This window comes from Stenella coeruleoalba, assembly GCF_951394435.1.
Source record: "Stenella coeruleoalba genome assembly, chromosome: 19".
NCBI lineage: Eukaryota > Metazoa > Chordata > Mammalia > Artiodactyla > Delphinidae > Stenella > Stenella coeruleoalba.
The window spans coordinates 50,283,408-50,304,270 of record NC_137165.1 but is presented as its reverse complement, the minus strand read 5'-3'; the positions used below and the strand labels follow the sequence as shown (position 1 = coordinate 50,304,270).

The window sequence follows — 20,863 nt, the reverse complement described above, 5'->3', positions numbered from 1 at the left end:
GTCCTCCACCTCCTCCCAGCTCACCCCTAGGTTCCCTAAGGACTCTGGAATCTTTGCTGAGGGGTGTGAAGAATCCTCGGAGGCAAGCCTTTCTTGCCGTTTATCCTGCCTTTCTTGCCGTTTATCCTGCCTCTCAAGAAGGAACTGCCTGTCATGGTTTGACAGCCTGGGATGGAAGCCCAGGGAGGCCCCGGGTCCCAGCGCTCCTTCCACGCCCCGCTCTGGTGTCTCTCCTTTCATTCAGAGTGAGAAGGGAGCTCTCTTCCAGGGCCCGGGCTCATGGAAGAAGCAAAGGGGACAAGTAAGCAAGGCAGCCAGCTATTTGGGTTCAGCTGTCCCCCTTCCCCTCCCACTTAACCTGTGCTTCCAAAACCCTTTGTAAGGCGGGGCCAGGGGCTGCCCCACATGGTGGTAGTAGCCCCTAGTCAGGACATTGCAGTAGGAAGCAGGGCCATTCCAGGGCAGGGGGCTTCGGGGTACAGAGGGCCTACACGGGCCAGGTGGGCTGCTGGGTGCCACCCACATGCTTATGGGCTCCACCGGGTGGCCCACTGGGCTCAGCAGCTTCCAGCATGTTCCACAGGTACCTTCAGGGGAACTCCTTCAGGCAGGAAGGCCTATCCCAGGTTCTGATCTGTGGTCCTCCCCAGATGTCCTCGCTGCACATCTTTTTTCTCACCTCAGCTTCTACTGTCCACCCAATCCTGAGACTGAGAAAAACACCTGCTCTTCACAACCGGTGGTACACAGGGAACCCCAGCTCACCCCACCCTCCCTAGCAGGCCCCGGGCCTTCTGCCCACTCACCCCGGCTCTGGGATGCTGTGCCTGTTTAGAACCTGCACCTCAGTACCTGCGGCTTTTGGCTCCCCTGTGCCGGCAGTGCCCCAACTCTCCCTGCCTCTGGACTGAGGCACGGGTCTGTGTCCTGGGATAGAAGGTGGAATGTGACATCTGATGGAGCTCCGAGAGGGACCGGTCCTCCCTCTCGGAACCTGTTTTCTTGCGGGGATACAAGCACCTGCTTAGTCCAGTTGGGGGATTGAGTGTGAGGGTCCACGTGGAGTCCCTGCCGGCGGTGACACAGTCAGTTCCCAGTTAATGAAGGATGGGGGGCGTCCAGCACCATCTGGGCGCCACGCTGAGTCGTTAGTGGTCAGAGGCAGGGACAGCGTGGAGTCCCGTCTGAGGTGTGCAGGAGCACAGGGCCATGGTGAAACCATCTCCCTAAAATCCCTGATGGTCACTGGGCACAAACAGGCCTGGGCAGGGTTCCACCGGGGGGCCACAGCTGGATTAAGTGCAGCCATAGTCCTGGGGGCTGCCCAAGGACAAGGGAGACAGTGGCACTTGCCTGGGGTCCCAGGCAGCTGCTGCCTCATTCACACCCCTGCTGAGTACAAGGGTGCTGAGCCACCCCAGATGTGCCCCGAGCCTGGTGCCCAGGACTCTGTGCCAGGGTGGCCCTCAGGAGACTCAGTCCCAGCCTACCACCCACGCAGGCCCTGCCTGGTGCTCCACAACCACTGCCCTCCTAACTTCTTCTTCCAGGTCTCTCCCTGCCCAGAGTTCATCAGGACCAGGGGGTGGGGGGGACTTCGGAGCGCAGGATGGAAGCCACGCAGAGCTGGCTGGGCCTGACGGCTTTGTACTGACTGGCCTTGGGCAAAGCTTCGAGCCTGTAATGGGGATCATACCTGTGCTGTCTCCCCGGACAGCTGCAGCCCTGTGTGGAGTGGCCGTGGCACAGAACCTGGCACGCAGTCAGTCCTTGCAAAGAAAGTGAGAAGGTTTGGAGAAGTGGGGCCCACAGGGGCCAAGGTTGATGGTCCTCAGTCTGCAAGGCTGTGCTAACTGCACCAATGGGAAGGGAGAAACAGGAAGTAAAGGTCCTCATTTCCTACTGAGCTCCTTCCACCACCCCAAGCCGCCAGAATGCAGGTCCCGCAAGGGCTGGGCAGGAAGGACCGTGACTCCTCGGCCCCAATGGCACCTTCCCCTTCAATGCCTGCCCCACGCACATGCCAACAGGAGAGCTTCCCATGGTGCCGGGAGGCTCAGGGTGATGTCTGCAGCAGCATCCCCTGGGGACCCATCTCTAAGACAGGCACAGAGATGGCCGAGACCTCCTACTGGGGTGGGACTGGGGCTCTGCTTAAAGCCACTGCTTCCTCACTGACCAGAGGAGTCAAGTGGGCCCCCTGGGCTGAGGCATGGACCGCTGTGGGGTCCCTCATCCCTATCCCCTCCGCTTCAGTGAGAAGCAGACAGAGCCTGAGATCAGTTTACAGACAACTGAAAACCTGAGTGGTTTTTGTTTGTTTCAAGGTTAAAGTCATGTAACAAGTCACCATTTTAACATCTTTAAGCGTACTGTTAATTGGCTTTTAGTATATTCAGAATCTTGTGCAGGCACACCACTATCTAGTTCCAGAACCTTTTCATCCCGTATCCATTAGCAGTCACTCTCCTCCACCCCTCCCCCCTGCCCCAGCCCCTGGCAACCACTAATAGGCTTCCTGTTTCTGTGGACTTGCCGATTCTGGGTACCTCATAGGAATGGAGTCACACAGAGTATGTGACCTTTATGTCTGGAGTCTCTCCTTAGCATGAGTTTTCAAGGTTCATCTGTGCTGTAACATGGATCAGTACTTTTTTCTATGGCCAAATAATATTCTGTTGTATGGATAGGCCACATTTTGTTTATCCATTCATCTACTGTTGAATATTTGGATTATTTGGGGCTATGATGAATAATGCTGCTGTGCGAATCGACGTACAAGTTTTTGTGTGAACTTACGTTTTTAGGTCTCTTGGGAGTGGAATTTCCTGGTAACTCTCTGTTTAACTCTTTGAGGAGTAGCCGTACTATTTTCCTCCTGTTTTCCGTGGTGGCTGCACCTTTTTACAACCCCACCAGCAACACAGGGTTCCAAGTTCTCCACATCCTCACCAACACTTGTAATTATCTGTCTTTTTGATTCTGGCTATGCTAGTGTATGGGAAATGGTATCTCATTGTGGTTTTGATTTGTATTCCCCTAATGACTAATGATCTTGAGCCCCTTTTCATGTGCGTATTAGCTATTTGTATGTCTTCCTGGGAGAAATGTCCACTCAAATTCTTTGCTATTTTTAAAATTGGGTTGTTTGTTTTTCTGTCATTGAGTTGTACGAGTTCTTTATATGTCCTGGGTACCAGACCCCTTTCAGTTATATAATTTACAAATAGGTTCTCCCATTTTGTGTGTTGTCTTTTCATTTTCTTGATAACATCCTTTGAATGAAAGTTTAAAATCTGATGAAATCCAGTTTATCTGTTTTTCACTTGTTGCCTGTGCTTTTGGTGTCATAACGAAGAAACCATTGCCTAATCTGATGTCACAAAGATTTCCTCCTATGTTTTCTTCTAAGAGTTTAATAGTTTCAGCTCTTACATTTAGATCTTTGACGCATTTTGAGGTAATTTTTGTATATGGATATTTGGGTCTCTTGAAATTCCATATAAATTTTAGAACCAGCTTGTCCATTTCTGCCCCCAAAAAAGGCAGTTGGAATTTTGATAGTGATTGCACTGATCAATTTGTAGAGCATTGCTGTCTTTTTTTTAATAAATTCATTTTTTAAATTTATTTTTGGCTGCTTTGGGTCTTCGTTGTTGCGCGCGGGCTTCTCTCTAGTTGCAGAGAGCGGGGGCTACTCTTCGTTGCAGTGTGTGGGCTTCTCGTTGCCGTGGCTTCTCTTGTTGCAGAGCACAGGCTCTAGGCGCACGGGCTTCAGTAGTTGTGGCACGCAGGCTCAGTAGTTGTGGCTCATGGGCTCTGGAGCACAGGCTCAGTAGTTGTGGCGCACAGGCTTAGTTGCTCCACAACATACGGGATCTTCCCGGACCAGGGCTCGAACCCATGTCCCCTGCATTGGCAGGTGGACTCTTAACCACTGCGCCACCAGGGAAGTCCTGAGCATTGCTGTCTTAACACTATTACGTCTTCAAATCACTGAACACAGGGTCTTTTCACTCATTAGATCTTCTTTAATTTCTTTCAATGATGTTTTGTAATTTTCATTGTACACGCCCTCCCTGTACGTCCTTTGGTAAAATTTATTACTGAGTATTTTATTCTGTTTGATGCTATTGTAAATGGAATTGTTTTGTTCATTTTATTTTTGGATTGTTCATTGCTAGTGTATAAAAATACAATTGATTTTTGTATCATATCTGGCAACTTTGCTGTATTCGTTTATTAGCTCTAATTGTGTGTGTGTGTGTTCTTTAAGGGTTTTATATATCAGATCATGTCTTATGTGAATATAGTTTCACTTTTATTTCTTCCTTTCCAATCTGAATGCCTTTTATATCTTGTTCTTGCCTGGCTGTCGTGGCTGGAACCTCCAGTGCAATGTTGAATGCAAGTAGGGAGAGTGGACGTCCTTGCCTGGTGCCTGATCTTAGGGGGAAGCTTCACTAGAGTGTGATGTTAGCTGTGGGTTTTCCATAGATGCCCTTGATCCGGTTGAGGAAGATCCTTCTATTCCTAGTTTCTCTGTGTTTTTATCATGAAAGAGTGTTGGATTTATCAGATGCTTTTTCTGCACCTATTGAAATGATCATTTTCCTTCATTCTGTTAATGTGGTGTGTTATATTGATTGACTTTCATATTTTGAGCCACTTTTGAATTTATGGAATAAATCCTTCTCAGTCATGGTGTATAATCCTTTTACTAAGCTGCTGAATTTGATTTGCTAGTATTTTGTTGAGGATTTTTACATCTATATTCATAAGGTATACTGGTCTGTACTTTTCTTGTGATATCTTTGTCTGGCTTTGATATGAGGGTAGTACTGACTTCATAGAATAGTTAGGAAGTGTTCCCTCCTCTGAGAAGGCTTGGTGCTGAGTCTTGTTAAACCTTTGGTAAAATCACCTGTGAAGCCAGCTGGCTCTGTGCTTATCTTTGTTGGGAGGGGTTTTGATTACTGATTCACTCTCTTTTGTTATAGATCTATGAAGATTTTCTGTTTCTTCAATCAGTTGGTAGTTTGTGTGTTTCTAGGAATTTGTCCATGTCATGCAGATCATCTAATGTGTTGGCCTACAATTGTTTGTGATATTTTCTTTCTATTTCAATAAGGTTGGTAGTAGTGTCTCCATTGTGCTTATTGACTTTAGTGGGTTAGTCTGGCTGTGAGTGGTTTTTCTAAGGAGCCCTCTCCCCACCCCCAAGATGCCACTTGTTAGTGCCCCTGGCTTGAGTGGGGAGTGGGAGGGCAGAGTCCCCTGCAAGATTCAGAGGGTCAAGACTCAACCTACCTCTGCTTTCAAGGGTTTCCCTCTCTTCCCAGAAGCCCCAAAGGGTGTAAATCCCACCCCATCAGAAACTAATTATGGCCCCAATAAATCCTGGGCCTGACCTCAGGGGGGGAGTAGGGTTCCAGGAGAACCAGTTGGAAGATAGCAGAGACGTTGTTTAACCCTGGGTGGGCTGAGTGGGGGGGTTAAGCCTGGCATGGAAGGCTTGTGGGCAGAGGTGGGGGCGTCTGAACCTTAAAGGGACGAGTTTCAGCTACAGCCTGATGGAAGAGAATCTGCAGCAGTGGGCAGTGCCATTGGCCCCTTGGCCCTGTCTACTGGCTACACTAAGGCCGTATCAGAGATAAGATGAAGAGGTAGAGCATGTGAGCAGCTTGCTGGGACCCCAGGCTCATCCCAGGGTGGTAGGTGTGGCTATAGCCCTGAGCATCTCGAGGGATGGACCATGCTGAGAGTTCATGTGGAGGGGTTGGGGAGGCTGGGGGAGTGCAGAATCAACTAGAAGGGGCTGAGGTGGTACCTGGGGACCTACTGGCTGGGGTCATTCATGGGAGAGCAGGAAAGCAGTGGGATTGGGAATGGGGAGGGTGCTTGGGGGTGGCATGTCCTGCCCACCTCTACCCCCCACCCCCAGAGGCTCTACCCTGCAGAAGGCTGCACAGGAGCCCTAAGTGCAGTGGTATCTGGGCTTCTCACAGAACCTTAAAAATAGGGCCGAGATGATATCCATCTTCGCAGATCACAGCCCACCCCAGAACCAAGAATAAATCTCGAAACACTCAATAATTCAAGTTGGATCCAAATAGATTTTTCTGTTAGCCTGGCAGCCTCTGTGCCCCTTCCCTGGGTCCCCAGGGGCTGAGCCTGAGAGGCTCCCACGAGGTGGTGGGCTGGCCTGACCATTGCAGGTCACACCCTGGCCCCTCAGGACACCCGCCTCCAGGACCCCAGTCTGCCCACGCTCCCCTCACCTGGAGCAGTCAGGAATGGAGGACACCCAGGGCTGGGAGTCCTTTATGATCAGGTCAAGGAGGAGGCCCAGCCATGTTCCTAGCTGTCCCAAGGATACCTCCCTTGCCCCCCTATTTTCTGATCACAGGCATTGGCCTGTTTGAGCTTGGGTCTGAGCCAGGCTTCTTGGCCCCTTTGACCAAAACACCTCCCCTCCCCTCCTAGGCTCCTGGGGTCTCAACTCTCCAAGGCTCAAGGGCCAGCCTGGGCTCCAGGGGAGCAAATCCCCTCACTTAGGCCCCAGTCACTGGTGCACACACACCCCTCAGGGTCTGCATTCCTGCCTCCTCCTGGAAGGGTCCCTAAAGGGGCTTCACCTGGGGCTCTGTGGCCTGGAGTGAACAGCTGGGGACAGGAAGCAGGGCCAAGCTTCCCGCCCAAGGCCTCTGCATTGACTGGGGGTGGGGGGTCCTCATTGGCCTGGCCCACCCACTGCAGGTTTGGCCCAGCCCCAGCAGTCCCTGTTGCACTGCCCTAGCCAGGCCTGAGTAGAGTTTTACCAAATTATTAATTAAAGGCACAGGCATGCGGCAGCTCTGACATCCAAATGAATAACATACTGGGTAATTAGGAGAGGTGTCAGGGAAATGATGGAGCATGGCCCGCTATCCCCAATTCACCTCCCTGGGAAGCAGGAGCAACTTCTCCGTTTCCTACCACGATGGGCGGCACTGGAGGCGGGGTAGGGAGTGCGGGCCAGAGGGGCCAGGGCACAGCTGTTGCTTGTGGACAGGGCTGGGTCCTCCCCAGTATGGTTGCTCTCCACCCAACCGGGAGAAGACCTGGGAACAGGGCAGGGAAGGTGGGCTAATGGAAGAAGGATGCGGTCCCAAGACAGATAGGCAAGCCGACCTGGAGGGACTCAGAGAGAAAGATACTGGGGGAGACCGCTGGAGGCCCGTGGTGGGGCAGGGGAGGAAGGATCCAGACCCGACTCCAGCACACGGGGTGTCCTGCCCTGGAAGAGGAGACAGCTCCCTAGGCCCTTCCTTGGGGTTGCAGGGGCCTGATAGAGAGCTGGGAGTAGAGAGCAGGCTGGAGTAGTTTTGTCTTTTAGTTACTTAAATTGCACTGGTGTTTTGGTGTTTGTTTGATTTTTAATCGAGGTTATAAACGTACATAGTTTAAATAGTCAAATAGTTCTATCAGACTTGTAACAAAAACCCAGTAGCTCCTTATTCACCCACCCCTCTCCTCTCCTGACTTCCCCTGCTCAGAGGCAAAATTTTGTTATTTTAGTTTTCTTTAGTGTGGGGGTTTTTCATATTTACTTCTAAATAACATGCTAATGCTGCCTTTCTCTTTTTTGTTTTTCTGTTTTTTTAGATTTAGAAATTATCCATTGACTTTCTGCCATGGAGGTTGAGAGTTTGTTCCCTCTCACATAGCCTCTCATACACTTTCCTTCCACCCATCTTCTCATTTTCATTGAATCAGAATTCAATGTCTGCGTTATTCTTTCTTTGCACGTACTGTTCGTGGCTGAGTAATGTAATGTAATTACATCTCCTTTTTTGTACAACCTCTTGTTTTTCCTGCACTTGATAATTGCCTCATGTTTTGGATTTGGTTTATTTTCTGTGTATCCATTACTTATTCCCAAACCCTGCAATGGAAATATAAATCTCTTTTTGGTACATTCAAAGCATCAGGCCATCTTGAATTTATTTTTTTCTCGGAGCCTGTGGTAGCCAGCTTCCGAGATGGCCTCCTGGGGCTGGTGTAGCCCTATGACCACACTGAACAAGGTCCGTCTGTATGACCAGTGGAGGTGCAAAAGTGAGGGTGTGTCATTTCTGATACTAGGCCTAAAACACATTGGGACTTATGTCTTGATGGTGCCCCTCCCTCTCTCTTCCCCCCTCATCATTCACTTTGAGAGAAGTCAGCTGCTGTGTTGTAAACTGCTCTGTGAAGTCCACGTGGCAGAGAACTGAGCCCACCTGCCCGTCACCATGTGAGGGAGCCATCTTGGAAGTGCACCCTCCAGCCCTGGCTGTCATCTGACTGCAACCTCATGAGAGACCCTGGGACAGAACCAGCTAGCCAGTCTGCTTCCAGGTTCCTATCCCTCAGAAACTGTGAGATAATAGACCTTTGTTCTGGAATAATATTTTTATGCAGCAAAACATAACTAATACAGAGCCACTCCTCCCATGCCCACCTGTCTTGGTTGCCTTGTATACCTGATTCACATCCGTCTCCAGGGACCTCTCTCCACCCTCGTTTTGCTCCTGCTCCTGTTATAGTGGTGTGCGTCATCTAGCGTCTGCTTGAGAACTACAGCCCCACCCTAGCCCCACCGTAGAAACTGGGGAGACCCTGGAAAGGGGCTTTTTTAAGTACCCAGAAGAGTCCTTATTTCTGAGGCACAAGGGCACCACGACATCTTTCAGGAGTCTGTCAATAGCCTCAAGATGAGCCACATTGTCCTGGGTCTCCCAGGTGGGTGGGAAATCTGTTCGCTCCTCTGGGCCTGCAGCGCTGTGTGGGGCAAGGCCACCGCTGTCCACGGTGCTGAACTCAATGCCGTCATGTTGGCCTCGGGTGCCAGCCCCAGACGCTGGGTGGCCTCGGCTCTAGCTTTCCTCCTCTTCAACCCAGATCCCCTCTGTACAGGCCTCGCCTTTCTGCACTAGGCTGTCTTCCTGCTCAGGGCTCCTTCTCGCTCTTGTAAGCAGACCCCACATGGGCTCTGCAGACAGGCTTGAATCCTGAAGTAAGAGCCTGTAGGTGTTTGAGCTGAGAACTCTCCAGATTACATGTGACAGAAGCAAACTTAAACCACCTTAAGCAAATAATAGGGCCTTGTTAGTTCACTCCAGGGTAGAGCTGGCTGTGAGTGGCCTGGCTGCAACACACGTCTACCCTCTCCCTCTGTGCCATTCCCAGGGGGGCTCCCCTCTGGGTGCTAGATGGCTGGCAGCAGCCCCAGGCTTACTTTCTCCCCTGTGGTGTTCCCAGGCAAAGCGCAGCCTCTACCCTAAAGGCTCCATCGCAAGCCCCAGGCCCTGGGTTCTGGATGGACTGTGATCACTGCTTAGTTTTATCACTGCGGCTGGAGGGGAGGGGAGGCCATGTGTCCAGCCTGGAGCCGGGGAGTGGAGTCAGCCGCAGCCCATCTCATGGAGGGGCGCTCCTCAGTGGACAGACCACTGTCAGCAGAAGGCACACCTGGTTGGGGAAACTGAGGGGAGGGGACTCCAGGCTCTCTGAGGATGCTCTGTTCCCAAGGCCCTAAGAAAGCACCGTCTCTTCCCAGCAGTGCCCCATCTTGTCTCCGGGCAGTTCTCTTCCCATACCAGCAGGGAATGGCATGATTAAGTCTCCATTATTAACTTGCCAATCTTGTTTCTGGGGCACAGATGCTGACGGCTTAGGGGACCCAGTTGGCATATAACGAGGTCTCTGTGACAAATTACTTGGGTGTCAATTAACTATCTAGAGAAATGTCAAGCAAGATCTGTCATGCTGGTGGTGAGGGACAGCCAATTAACCCGGAGTGGTTAATGCAATCCACGCAATCGCCTGCCTCAGCCTCCGGCTGGGCTGGGAGTGAGGAAAAAGGCCTAGGGTGTGGGGTAGGCGGGGCCTGGCCTCCGTCTCCCTGGGACACACTTCTGCAGTCACACTGGGGTGCTCAGCACATGGCTCTTGCCTTGCAGCCTGACTCTGTCCATTCTTTCATTCATTCCACAGCCACCTGCTGGGTCAGGCCTGAACTGGTCACTGCTGGTCAGGGGGTGGGACAGTGCTGGGGAAGGACAAATGTGCAGACAGGTGTCCATGACTTGCGTGGTCTCCACAGGATCCAATATGGATAAGAGTATCCTCAGGGAAGGGGAAACTCTAAAGGGGTGAGGGCAGGGCAGGGAGGTGAAGGAGGAGTGGCCAGGTCCTGGGTGGCAGTCAGGTGGAGGGCACCCAGGGCAGCGCAGACAGAACAGTACCCTGGTCCCAGTGCTCGGAGCCTTTGGCAATCAACTGGCAGACCTGAGCACAATCCAGCTACCCGACTCTGAGCCATAAGACTTGGAGACAGTTTCTTCAAACTTTTCTAAGCCTGTTTTCTCACCTGTAAAATGGGGCTAAAAACCCCCAGTTCCCAGGAGTGTTGTGAGAGCGAATGGGGCCCTGTGTAGACATGCCTGGCCCAGCACAGGTGCTGGCTGAATTTGGATCCCCCTCCTTCTCCCTGCAGGTGAAGCCTTGGTCCCCAGCTCACTAGTGGGAGGCTCAGATGGAGCACGTGCTGGGGAGAGGCACAGGGTGCGGGCGCAGCCTGGGAGGAGAAGGGCATCCTGGAGGGGCTGGTGTGGGCTGGCCAGCGGGCCCACAGGCAGACACAAAGCTGAGGGGCAGGGTTCAGGGCTACCCCACACGGTCACACCATGCCATTTGGGTTTTGCTTGTTTTCAGGAAAGCACACTGGTCACCTGGAGGTGGGTCCCTCTGGTGAGGACCAGTGACCATGCTCTGATCCTACCCTCTTCCCATGCCTCTGCCCACACCATCCCCCCACCTGGCCTGCCCCTCTGGTAGTGGTGACCCCCCCCACCCCACCCTGTGGTAGCCTCCACCCCATGTCTGCTCGGCAGGTGATTGGCAGCTGCCACTTCCCAGCCCCCCAGCTACAGCGCCTCATGCTTATTCATGACACTGACATATGGCACCTCCGTGGGGGGGGGATCGGAGGGAGCTGCCAATTGTGAGAGTGCAGCGTGTCCCCATTGGAGCCCTGCTGAAGGAAAACAAACGCAAGATGTGAGGGGAGCAGAGGCGGCCTGGGGGCGTGCGTGTGTGTGCCTGCGTGTGCCTGTGCTTGCCTGCACCGCGGGGGCGCCGGGAGGAGGGGAGGAAAACAAAGGGTGAAGGCGGGGGAGAAAGGGAGGCTGCAGGGCTTGGAAGTGAGCTTTGGTTGTCATGGCTTCTGCCGTCTCAGTTAACGGGGTCCTCAGAGGCCAAGCTGTCCATCCCTCTGCCCCAGGCAGGCTGGCTCACACCAGCCTAAGACCCCTTTCACCTCTCTCCCCCTCACCTCTCACATGGGACACTGGGCTAGAGGCCATGAACAAGATAAGGGCTCAGCAGCCAGCAGCCCCATTTGCAGATCATTGAAATGTTCTAATTCTTTCCAGAGTCAGACAAATTTAGCTTATGTCAAGCCAGAGTCCATAGGGCTCCAGACTTAGCCAATTTATTTTCCTGTTTTTATAGAGGATGGAAAAGTATGTGCACCACCACCCAGCAGTTCCCCTCCCCCAGGCTGGGCTGGCCCTCCAGTGCTCTGCTGGCCACCCACGGGCTACAAAGCTCTGTTCCTTGGCTGGGGAGGGCAGAGCAGAGACAAAGGCCGAGCTCTTGGGGTCCTCAGCCAGCCCCTCCTCCTGGACCCAGGGCTTGAGGCTGCTGCCATGGAAACGAGGCTCTTTGCCAACTGGCCACGTGCATCCCGGAAACAGTAGGTGAGTCCAGGAGCCAGTGGGTCCAGGAACTGTGACCACCTCCCAGGAGGCCCAGCCCTAGGGTCCCTTGACCCTGCTCTGCCATCTACCCCCATTGGTTGTAAGAACTCAGGAGAGAGAGAAGCTTGCTGAGGGAGCCTGGGATGAGGCTGGGGCCAAGACAGAATGAGGAGCCCCATGAGGCCCAGCCGAGGGTCCCACACTTGTACAGGAGCTGGATGCTCTGAACCCTCTTCCACAAGCCTTCACACGCGCTGTGTGCAGTGGCTGACCCTGTGGGGTCTGTCCATGGAGTCCACCAACCCCCTCACTTTAGGCCTTCCCCAGGGAGTCAGGGAGCTGTAGAAGCCTGTCCCCCAAGGGTGCAGCCTGCTAGAGAGCTGCCCATCCAGCAACTCCCCCGCAGGACACTGATTCCGGCCTTGGACACCCTGGTCCCCAGCCCTGGTAGGCTGTCTGGGTGGCCTGACCCCCTCCTGGCCCAGCCTTGGATGAGGGACCCCTGCCCCAGCCAAGTGTCACGTGAGCCCTGTGCCTGGCTGGCATGCTCTCGTCCGGCAGGCGCAGGGCCGCTGCGCTTCAGGCACCGCTGTACATAGAGGCATCTGCTGTTCACTGTCTCCGGGCAGATGGGCTGCCAGTGAGCTAAGTGTGTGCGGGGGAAGGGGTGCCATAGGAACCCCTTCCCGCGGTGGCATGGGGGCGGGAGAGGCAGGCGCCTGCCTAGGGAGAGCGGCGAGCACACAGGAGGGAGGGGCTAGGATCGCATGGGCTCCCCGTTTGGGGTGAGGCCTGTGGTGCTGGTTCCTGGGCAAGGAAATCCCAGCAGGACCGCCGAGGGGAAGGGAAGCCTGGAAGCAACCCCCCTGTCACCACTGGCTGTGTGGCCTTGGGCAGGTCCCTTTCCTCTCAGGGCCTGAGGGAATGAGTTTGGATTGTCTTCAGGATGCCTTCCAGTTCCTAAACCCTGAGCTTCAGCAGGATGGGGGCATCCTGCCATCTGAGGGACCTCCTGTGTGGCAGGGGAGTGGGGGGCGACACACCAGCACAGTCTGCTGTGGCTCCTAGAGAGGTTGGGGTAGTGCTGTGTGTCAGGTGAGCTCACTCTGCTGATCACTCTGCAGAGTGGGACTCAGCGCCGGCTTTTGCAGCCCTGCCTGGCGGCAGCGGGAACCACACAGTGTGGGTCCCGGCAGGTGATGGCGGCAGGATGCCAGCTGAGGTGGGAGCCCTGCCCTGATACAGACATGGCTACCCCAAAGCCCAGCCTGCTGGACCTGGACCTGGGGCCCATGAAGGGGGAAGTGTGGGGAAGTCGACAAGGAAACAGCCCAAGACCACCGACAGCCTCGGAAACGCACCCATGGGGCAGCAGGAAGGCCTGGGGCAGGGGTGGGGGAGGCCCACTGGGCAAACCCCAGAATCCTGCTCTGGGAAAACCTAAAGGCTCCTCATTCATAATGATGATGAGCAGAGCCACTGGGGCCTGGCTCAGCGCCCCCCTCGTGTGCCAGATGCCACCCTGAGCACTTGGCACCGTGGCCTTCAGTAATCGGCCCAGTAGCGGGGGAGGCAGCCATTACCCCACTAGACAGAGGTGGAGACTGAGGCTTCGAAAGATTACGTGGCTGGTGGAGGCCTGTGGGCCAGTTGGTGGCTGAGCTGGGAATGGAGCCCGAGGCCAGCTGGCTGCACAGCCCTGATGGTCAGCTCGACCCGCTGGGCACCCTGCTGCTAGGTGCCTTGACCCTCCACAGCTCCAGAAGCCCAGGGGAGGGTGCCAGGTGCCTGGTGTCCCCTCCTCCTTCCTCCGTCCCTGGGAGGCCCCCACCCCACCCCTGCAGCCGCCTCCACCCGCCTGGCTGCAGTGACTCAGCTCAGCTGTTCCTCAGCCACTCTGCTTGCTGGTGCTTGCCTTTCTTCTTCTTTTCCAACGTGTGACATTGCCACTGTGCTGTGGCACAGTGACTACCTCTTCCCGGGACGGTCCGTGGTGGCCCCAGCTTGAGGTGGCCAGATGGCCGGGCCTCACCCCCAGACTCTGGTCATGGGAAGAGAGACTGTCACCTCCAGAGCGGGCACAGTCCTCACCTTAGTTCCGCCTGACTCGGGCACAGTGCCAGGGGACACCTGTCCAAAGTCACCCTTCGCAGCTGCCTCAAGGACCTGTGTCCTTGACGTTGTAGGTTGGGCATCAAGAGGCCAGAAACCCTTCTAGGGAGGGTGACCCGGAGGGGATGGCCAGAGCCCCACTTTTCAAGAAAGGGGTAAGAAATGGAGAGATGTGTCCTGGAGAAGACTGCGGCAGGGGCATTGCCCATTGCCAAGGCGGGGGGTGGGGGAGTGAGTTACATGAAGAAGGAAGGGCTTTCCCTCAATGAAGGAAGACTCCCTGATACTTGGGACTGTCAGTGGAATTCGCTGTTTTGTTAGGTGGTGAATTTCCTGTTCCTAGGAAGATTGAAGCTGTGACATGGACAGGATTCTTTATGGGGTTGAGCCCAGTGTGTTGGAGTTGGTGGGAAGAGCATTAAAAGCTGGAGTTAGACGTTTCGGGTTTGAGTCTCAGGTTTGTGTAAACTCAGGCAAGTCATTAAACCTCTCAGAGCCTCAGTCTCCTCTTCTGTAAAATGGGATTAGTATTTCCTTCACAGGCAGTAGTGAGGATCCGAGGAGACAGTGTAGGATAAAGGGCAGTGTAAACTGCAGAGTGCACACAGATGTTTTTATATTCTGGTTCTGACCCATGCATCTTGCATCTTGAAGGTTCTCCATCTCTGAGAGCATTTTCTGCCAAGGATGGGAATGAGCCCCATCAGAAGAAATGGCCCAAACTCCAACAGAGAATTTGGGGAAGAGAAAAGGAAGCACTTTGGGAGGTAGGAAGTCAAAAGATGAAGGGATTGTGGGACCCACCCTTCCCCTTGGGCAGGAGGGGCAGGGCAGCTTCTCCTGCCTCCTGGACTTGGAGATCTTGGGGGTCTGAGGTGCAGGAGGGCCTGGGAGCCCTCAAGGAGATGGGGTGTTCATGATGCCTGGCCTTGGGGAAAAGACAATGATGGGGATACGGGAGGTGGTGGGAAGCTCTGTCTGGGCAGCCACAAGCTGACTTGGGGTTTGAGTAGCAAAAGGAGATTCGACAGCCCCATGGATGCTGGGCTCGGGCAGCTGGTTTCTCCTGCCCAAACGTCCCTTTCCACCTCACCTCTTCCTCTTCTCCCTTGCCGCCTTCTCAGTGTCCATTTCTCATGCCTCTTGGAGTGGTTGAATGGCTGGGGGCCCAAAGATGGAATCCTAGAACCTCAGAACGTGACCATACTTAGAATAGAGTCTTTGCAGATATAACCAAGTTCAGGATCTTGAGATGAGATCATCCTGGATTAGAGTGGGTCCTAAATCCAGTGTCAGGTGTCAGAAGAGAAAAGCAGAGGGAGATTTGAGACTTAGACCCAAGAGACGACCGTGTGAAGTTGGAGGCAGAGACTGGAGTGGTGTGCCCACCAGCCAAGGAACACCAAAGATGGCCAGCAGCCACTGGAGGCTGGGAGAGAGGCCTGGGATGGTTTCTCCCTCAGAGCGCAGCAGCTGCTGGGAGTTTGGGCTCTGTGAACTAAAAGGGGTTCTGGGGTGGCTGCTACCTTGCTGGTGTTCTCTGAGTCCCTTGCAGTTAGAGTGGGGGAATGTGACCTGGGCTCCACCAACCAAGGTTCACCTGAACAGACTGACTCAGAAGCAGCCAACACCAGAAAGCAGATCCCCCCGCATCTCTTTTCTAGCAACGGGGGGGTGGGGGGGGGTGGGGGTGGTGGAAGGTCCTGGCTTATGGGCAGCAGTGCCCTGTCACGCGTGGGCTGCTGGGTCTGTGCCCAGTGGTGGAGGCCTTGTGGTTGGGGCCTTGCTCCTGGGCGTGTGGCCACTGAGCAGAGACTTTCTTTGCCATTAAGCTAGCCAGAGTGTGTCCTGCTGGTTCTGAGCAGTATAAGGGGTAAGGAGACCTCTGTCCATGGGGCAGGGAGGTCATGCCCCAGAGAGAAGCTCCTAGAAGCCCTTCTTCTGCTAATCCTGGCTGGATGAGAGCTGAACTCTGCCCCAGGGACTTGTGGGAGTGGAGCTGGCCAAGAGGTCCGTGGGGGTCAGGAGGAGGACACAGCCTGGGCTGGAAGCACCGCGGTCAGGACAAGGTGGCCCCCACTTTCCCCACAGCTTTTCCCTGGGCCTGGCACCCACTCTCCCCCCTCCATCCCTCCTCAGGGCCCCTGTCCTCCCTCCCTCTGTCCTCCTTCTCTCCCCTACACCCTTCTTGGAAATGAAGTCATCTAGAAAAATAATCAAAAAATAGAAAGGAAAAAAAAAAGCTAAGAAAATGGGATTTTTTTCCCCTTCAAACATTTGGTAAGACACCTCCCACACAGATGAGTGTCCACCGGGGCCTGTTTTTGTCCGAGGGAGACTCGGGCTTGAATGCCTTGGGTGGTGTAAGCCAGGTGGGCCTCCCGACTCCCCACCGTGGGGGTCCGTGCTGGGCCTCTTCCTGCAGACCAGCCAGGGTCAGCCCCTGAAGCCTGAGACCCCAGGTGATGCCTTCAGCAGAAGGCCCACGAGCCCCTGAGGCAGAGGCAGGGTGGGGAGAGAGAACAGGAGGGTTCAAGTTCAGGGGGGAATATTAGCTCCTAAGTGAGGTCTCTGCCTCCAGTCTCTCCCGTCTTCCTACCAGCCCACGCCTTGCCTTGCTGCAGAGTTCTCGTTTGTTTATTTATAATTTAAACTCAGCCTGCTTCTAAGAAAGCTCAAGACACTTACTAAAAAGCTGCTTCCGCGAGCTGGGTCGCGCTCCCTCAGCCTTGGGCTCAAAGTCCATGGACACTATCCCGTTGCTCAACCTGGCTCCCAGGGCCCCCCGGCCCTGGCCCCCAAGGCAGCCTGCCCCACCACCCGGTGTGCACCCGGCTTTCAGACAGACCCTTCCAGGGCAGCTTGCTGGGGTGACTGGGCCTGGGGTGCCCCCTCCCATCTTGGAACCAGCCCCTTCCTCCCTGGCCCCTGTGGAGGGACCTGGGGACGTCTGTACCCGTCTTGTGCCCCTCGGCCATCTGTTCTGTCACAGTCACCTGGCACAGGCTGCTCCTTTTGCCCCCAACTGGACTCGCCCGGCCCTTGAAGGGGTGTGACCGAGTCATGTCACTGTTGACAACGATGGATGATACAGTGGTGAAGGTGGGGGCTCCCCTCTGCGTCTGGAATGGCATCAGGCCTGGGGTGCCATGTCTCTCGGGCATAGGTTCCCATGGTTGATGTAAAGGAAGGGAAGGGCCTGTGAGGGAAGGCTCGGCAGGGGAGAGCCTGCAGAGGAAGGCAGGGGTCACCCTGATGGTTTCGTCTGAACCCCAGGTAGAAGCCAAAGATGCCATTTTCTCATTTCTTCAGGATCTAGTGACCAAGTGCAACTCCATCCACCAGGGAGGGGCAGGGCACCCACCACAGTGAGGACCCACATTGCTGCACTTGGCGTCCTCATTCCGAACTTCCCAACCCAGCTGGGCCTCAGGACTTCTTGCTTCCTGCAGGAGGGTCACCTTGATCCTGGGTCTCCCTTCCCTCAGCCTTGCATCTTTGGGCTCACTTTTCCATCTCGTGGCAAAACAAGCAAGCGTTGGCACTGCCCTGGCTCCTTCTCAGATCCGTGCCATCCCGGGCCAGATAAGGGGCTTACCGGGACAGCTGGCAAACAGCACTTCACTTCTCCAATCCCCAGTTCCTCCTCTGTAAAACGGAGCTAATGACGCCGACCTCAGCCCTGCAAACAAGATAAAGCCCACTGAGCACACATTTGCTTCCTTCCCCTCTGAGAGCCTCAGTTTTCCCATCTGTAAAATGAAGCCCTCTCTCAGGCTGTAGACCCAACTCCTGCAGAGCAGGCTGGATGCCTCTGCCAGCTGGAGGACGCATCATGGGCAAGGGGCAGGGGCTGCCCTCCTCTCCTACTATTTGCGGGTTCAAGATCCCACTGGCCTGGCATCATCAGTTGTAACCAGTGTCCCTCCCTACCTCCCTCAGCCTGAGCGGACACCGCCTGGCAGAAGGATCCCTGACAAGGAGAGCCCTCAGGGGTTGCCCTCAGTAAGCCTCAGTGGAAAGGGCAATGCCAGGTGGGTCATGCCAGGAATGCTCGGCCAGTTGGCGATCACAGTAGAGTATGGCCTTCCCCTGGTTCCGGCTCTCCTCCTTGCCACTGCGTTCCATGGGGCCACAGATGCCATGGCTGCGGGGGCTGAGGCAGACCAGATGTCCGTTCCAGGCCAGAAGGACAGTGCAGCATGGCCCCGTGCTGACACAACCCTGGAACCCTAGACTTTGGAGCTGAGAGGGAGGCAGGAGCAGGAGGGCAGGTGGAGAGGAGCCAGGTGGCTCCTCTCCTGAAGGAAACGCCTTTGAGCCACAGACCGGCCCAGGAGCATCTGGCTGCCAGGGTGGCCTGTGCCCTGCTCCCCACAAGGCTGGCGGCATATGGCTGCCCTGGCTCACCCAGCCACACACCATGCAAAGAGCTCCTCTCCCAGTGCCCACACCCACAGGGAAGCCAGTTGTCTGCACACTTAGATGCAATTCTGGGCAGCCCTGGATGCTTGTCTGGCTTCCCGCTTGAGAAGCAGCATTGGGCCCTGGGAAGAGCACAGCCTTCTCAGCCACAAAGAGCTGGATCCCAGGAATCGCATCAGCACAGAGTAGACAACCAGTGATTGTCGTCCACAGTGCACACTTCACGCCAGAAAGGCCTCCGGGGACCACCAGGAGGAACTCCAGAGGCCCCACTCTGGACGCTGAGCCCACCCTCCTTACGCTGTGCCTCACACGCCCGGCCTCAGCACTGCCCTACGCGTGGTGGTAATCACTCTCCTCTTTCCCTCCCACTAGACTGAGAGCCTTGAGGGCAGCACCAAGCAGAGTGCCAGGCACGTAGGAGGGGCTGCTGGCACCAGCCAGCGACATCTGGAGCCCAGAGGATTCTGAGCTGAGGATGATGGTGTTTGGAGGATAGGGCTCCCTGAGACGCCTTGGGCCTCCCGCAGGAATGGGAGGCTACTCTGGGAGTGAGATATCGAAAGTAAGGCACTTGGCATGTGGGCAGTCAGCCAGTCCTGGCCGGTTCTCCTTCCAGAGAGGGTGACCCAAGGGATTCACCACCCTTCTTGGGAAGGAAAAGAAGACCCCTCTTCCACCTGCTCAGTCTACAACACTGAGTACCTGCTCTGGTCTAACAAGACGAACTCTTGGCCATGGAGCTTTCAGACAACATATAAGTACATTATTAACTCTGTTAGATGGTGACAAGACCTACGGAGAAAAATCAGGGCAGGGAGTATGGGGACTGTGGGGTGTAACTTTAAGCAGGTGGGTCACCTCACTAAAGAGGCGAGCATCCTGCTAACGTCTTGGGGAGGCGTGTCCCAGGCAGAAGGACCAGCAAGTCCAAAGGTGGGGTGGGGGAAGGGGCGGGGTATGGAGCAAGGTCAGTCAAGAGTAAAGCAGTCAGCGAAGCTGAAGTGGGGGAGCAGGGGGGGGCTGGCAAACGGGGCAGGGCCTTGACTCTCTTGAGAAGCAGGGCACCACAAGATGACACGGACTGAAGGGCGCAGCTGAGAGACCCGGCGAGAGGTTGGACAGTATTCTAGGCGACGAAAGGTGGCCCAGACCAGGGTGGTCGCAGCGGAGGAGGGAGAAGGTTCCTGTTCTGGGCACATTTCGGTGGCACAGCCAGCAGGGTCGGCTACCACACGGTACGCGGCAGTAGAGTCCAGGTGGCAGCTTAGGCCGGTAGCCCTGCCCCACGCTCCCTCGCGCCCTCGTCCCGCGCCGACCGAAAGCCGGGACGCCGAGCTCTCGCGGGAGCACCTCCCGGGCGCCGCCTCTGCGCTCCGCCAATCGTCGCGCGCCTGAGGGCGTTGTCGTGGCAACCCCGCCCGGCGTCTGGGTCCCGAGGTTCTGTCCCAGAGTGTGGCCTCCGGGCCTCGGAACCCAGGTCTACGTGTGGTCTGGGTCCCGCCGTTCCCGCGCTAGGGGTCACGGGCATCCTCCTCCCCAGGGTGCCCTCTCAGGAGGGTTCGGGAGCAGGAGACCGCAGAAAGCCCAGTCGACCCTTTTAACGTTGTCCGAACATTTTACACCCACTGTCCCGGAAGTTGAGGAGCCAAGGCCGACACGCACGCCTCCCGGAGGGCTACCCCGCCTCCCTCGGACACCACCCACCCCGGAACATGCTCGCCGCCCCTTGCGACCCCGATTCCTCGCGGAGGAGCGGGTCGTAGGGAGAGGATGCCCCTAGGCTGCAGACTCTCTGAGGACGGGGACCCCCGGCCCAACGCATCGATTGTCCAAGGCTAAGGAAGGAGGAATGAAAGCACGAGTATGAAGTAGTGTGAACTTGAGAGGGAGTCGTTTTAGGTTCACCGAGAAATCGAACTCAAAGGAAAGTTACTGCAACTGGGGAAGAGCACAGTTGGCTGGAGAATTTGGTTTAAATATAAATAAATAAAATTTAAATTACATAACCAACACGTTTGGTGTAAAACACGAAAGTATAAAAATCCTAGATCCCATCGCAAGATAAACCACTGTTGACACTTCAGAATATTTTCTTCTAGTCTTTTTTTCTCAATATATTGCATACACATTTTTTTTCAGATAAAATTTATGCATGCGCTGCAGTGCCTCATAGACCCTTATGTGTGAATGGGAATGGAGGCTCCTGATTTGATTGAAGGCTTTTCCCTCCCCAGTATCTCAGTTTCTCCCCCAACACACACACAACACTCAAGGGCACACACAGGTGCACTGATGCAGCTGATAACCAGTGTAGCTTCTAGTTCCCAGAACCCCACCTTCCAAATGCAGAGGTTGTCCTGGGGGTGACAGCAAGCTCTCCATGCTCCATGTTTGTTTCTACAGTCTCAAGTTTTCTCCACCTTCTTCTAGGTTAGGGGCGCTGCGGTGGGAGACAGGGTCAAGATGAGGCTTGAAGAACCCACCAATCCAGGTGAGGGAGGGAAATTCAAGCAAGCAGGCCTAACAGAGGGCTCCAC

General features: G+C 55.1%; 1 protein-coding gene across 5 annotated transcripts in view; it reads left to right on the top strand.

The window, feature by feature from the left end:
* The window catches only part of ENDOV (endonuclease V), a 33,794-nt gene extending 18,387 nt beyond the window's left edge, over positions 1 to 15,407 (top strand). The window contains exon 10 of one of the 5 annotated variants that reach the window (XM_079903601.1): positions 14,553 to 15,407. In XM_079903601.1, coding sequence (XP_079759727.1) covers positions 14,553 to 14,818 — 266 coding nt within the window. In that variant the 3' untranslated portion in view covers positions 14,819 to 15,407. Of the gene's footprint in view, positions 1 to 1,550; positions 5,845 to 7,647; positions 8,477 to 14,552 lie in introns of those variants that run through there. The other 4 variants (XM_079903598.1, XM_079903597.1, XM_079903600.1 and 1 more) reach the window with 4 other exon arrangements.
* Positions 15,408 to 20,863: the final 5,456 nt, after the last annotated feature.